The sequence below is a fragment of the Capra hircus genome, unplaced genomic scaffold, assembly GCF_001704415.2.
Source record: "Capra hircus breed San Clemente unplaced genomic scaffold, ASM170441v1, whole genome shotgun sequence".
NCBI lineage: Eukaryota > Metazoa > Chordata > Mammalia > Artiodactyla > Bovidae > Capra > Capra hircus.
In genome coordinates this window covers 25,136-27,863 of record NW_017210437.1, presented here as the reverse complement: position 1 = coordinate 27,863, position 2,728 = coordinate 25,136, and the positions used below count along the sequence as shown (strand labels likewise).

General features: G+C 45.0%; 1 protein-coding gene across 1 annotated transcript; it reads left to right on the top strand.

Annotated features, from left to right (window-relative positions):
- Positions 1-428: 428 nt before the first annotated feature.
- Positions 429-1,670, top strand: LOC102182589 (GTPase IMAP family member 2; the record flags this gene model as incomplete). The annotated part of the gene is made up of 1 exon (XM_005701952.3): positions 429-1,670. A coding segment is annotated over one exon (994 nt), but the record flags the coding sequence as incomplete, so codon positions are not given.
- Positions 1,671-2,728: the final 1,058 nt, after the last annotated feature.

The window sequence follows — 2,728 nt, the reverse complement described above, 5'->3', positions numbered from 1 at the left end:
TAATGTGTACATTTTAATCCCAAACTCATAATTTATCCCTCCCCTGCCCCTTTCCCTTTTAGTAGCCAGAAGTTTGTGCTCCATGTCTGTGAGTCCACGTCTGGTTTCTGTGATTTATTTATGCTGCATCGGGGTTCGTTGCGGCACTTGGGACTCTTTGATGTATTGTGCGGGTTCGTTAGGTGCAGCACACAGCCTTTTCTTGCAGTGCATGGGCTTAGTTGCCCTGCAGCATGTGGGATCTTAGTTCCCGACCAGGGATTGAACCTGCGTCCTCTACATTGGGCCATCAGGGAAGCAGTTATAGCTGTTTTTTTGTAAGTGAGTTCATCTGTATCCTTTTTTTGGGTGGGGCGGGGGAGACTCCACATATGAGCGATATCATGTGGTATTTGTTTTTCTCTTCTAAGTAAACTTGCTCTTAGCAGGACCTTATACAAAGAGTCACCAGCTCACTGTGCCAGAGGATCAGAGCTGAGAATCATTCTGGTGGGCAAAACGGGAACTGGCAAAAGTGCGACAGGGAACAGCATCCTCCAGAAGCCAGCATTTGAGTCCAGGCTGAGTGCCCGGTCCTTGACGCAGACTTGCAGTGAGAGTCGGGGCAGCTGGGGAGACAGAGAGGTGGTGGTTATTAACACACCAGGTATGTTTTGCGGCAAGCACCTCTCTGACTCCCTGTACCAAGAGGTGCAGAGGTGCTACCTGCTCTCTGCCCCAGGCCCCCACGTGCTGCTCCTGGTGACACAACTGGGCCGATTCACCACGGAGGACCAGCAGGCTGTTCAGGGGGTGAAGGAGATCTTCGGAGAGGGTGCCATGAAGCACACAGTTATTGTCTTCACCCGCAAGGAAGACCTCGAGGGAGGCTCCCTGAGGGATTATATCCAAGGCTCAGACAACAGAGCCCTAAGCGAGCTGGTGGCAGCGTGTGGGGGGCGAGTGTGTGCCTTTGACAACCTTGCTACAGGGAGCATCCGGGATGACCAAGTGAAGGAGCTCATGGACTTGACTGAGAGCCTGGGGACAGTGGAAAGGGGTGACCACTACACTAACAGGCTGTACAGCCTTCTAACACAGTCAGACTGTGGGCCTGTACAGTCAGAGGAAAGATTGCAAGAAGTCAAACGGAGCTTTGTAAAATACATGGAAATTCAGAGACGTGGTACGATCATGGCCAAAGCGAACTGCCTGAGAAAAGCCCTAATCCAAGCTGTGCTGAGTATTGTATGGTGTGCTCAGGTGTCTGCCGCATTGCTCATTCAGTTATTTTGTGTATTGCACAGGACATGCAATTTCTTTTGCCGCTTACCCTTTAGTATGTGCAGTTTATTCTGTAGTTTACTCTTAGTCGTACCCAAAAAATTAGTGATGATTTTTAGAAAGACCAGTAGACTGGAATGCAAGACTCATGTGTCATAGTTACCAATCAGCGCCTCTTCATTCGCTGTCATATCCTGGGTAAGTTACAGTTGCCCGCCCCAGATAGTCAGTGTCTGATATCGCAAAATGTTTGAGATTCTGTGAACTGTTTAGATCTCAACCTCATCCTATTTGTTAATGAATCAAATGATTTTAAAATTTCCTGTTTGTTTTGAAATATAATACCAAAACCTTCTGAAAGTTATAAACATAAAATTCCTCTCATTTGCAAGTCTCTATCTAAAGTCAGTTTTATGCTCCTGAAAACTCTGTTTCTTCTTTATACTATCACTATTTCTTCTGAATATAACAAAAATGGCAATAAAATTTCTACAAGGTATAGTAAATTAACAAGTGAGCTGTAAAGTTCCTGAGATCACATGTCTTTAACTCCATGCTATGGTTTTATCCTCTGAAGATGGTAAATGGACATATGGCTTATTTCTCTGACACAACCAACTCACGCTCAACAATCACACACAGACACACACATGAATAGTCTGTTTTATGTGCATCAAAAGAAGCTCAACTAGATTTTATCCCTGGTGTCCAATCCCAGTCAGCATTGCAACAGACTAAAGGCTTATGTTTCAGACAAGAGTGGACCTAGTATTTTGCATTTTACAGTAGTTTACATTTAACATCTTCCTGTTAAATGCAACTAGGATTTATTAAAATAAACACAGTCTTTATGACTGATGAGCTCACTAGATAAATAGGAAAACTCCAAGAAAGCAGCAAACAATACACATAAAAGAGAGGTGGGAAAATGTAAGAAGGATGTAGAGCTAAAAGCACCCTCTCGTAACCAGGTAAAGCCTCAGGCAAAGTCACAGGTGGTGAGGGAAGACTCCACATGCGTGCATGAGAACACGGAAAGGCAAAGAGTTATCGAAGAAACACTGGAAGCATCTTCATGAAAGGTATACGTTGCGTAGCAAAGACTTAGTCAAGACTCGTCTATGTGGTTCAGACTCGAGTGAAGCCAGTGAGGGGCCATATTCACCTCAGTCTTAAGGAAATACTCACTGCCGGGGTCATTCACCTGCAGGATTGGCACTTGAGAAACCTTGGCAGTGTGTCTCCTTCAACTCTGTGCCCTGGACACCAAACTTTCTTCACACTAGTCCTGGCCCCACTAGTCTAGTGGGAGAATGAGAGACCCTGGGCTTCAATAATGCTGAATGGAAAAAATGGAGGTGTCAGTCATTCAAGAGACACTGTACCTGGAAAAAAAAAAAAAACAGAAAACAGTTGACCTTGGGTCTCTTTCCTACCTGAGAAAATGGGCTGGAAAGAAAGATGA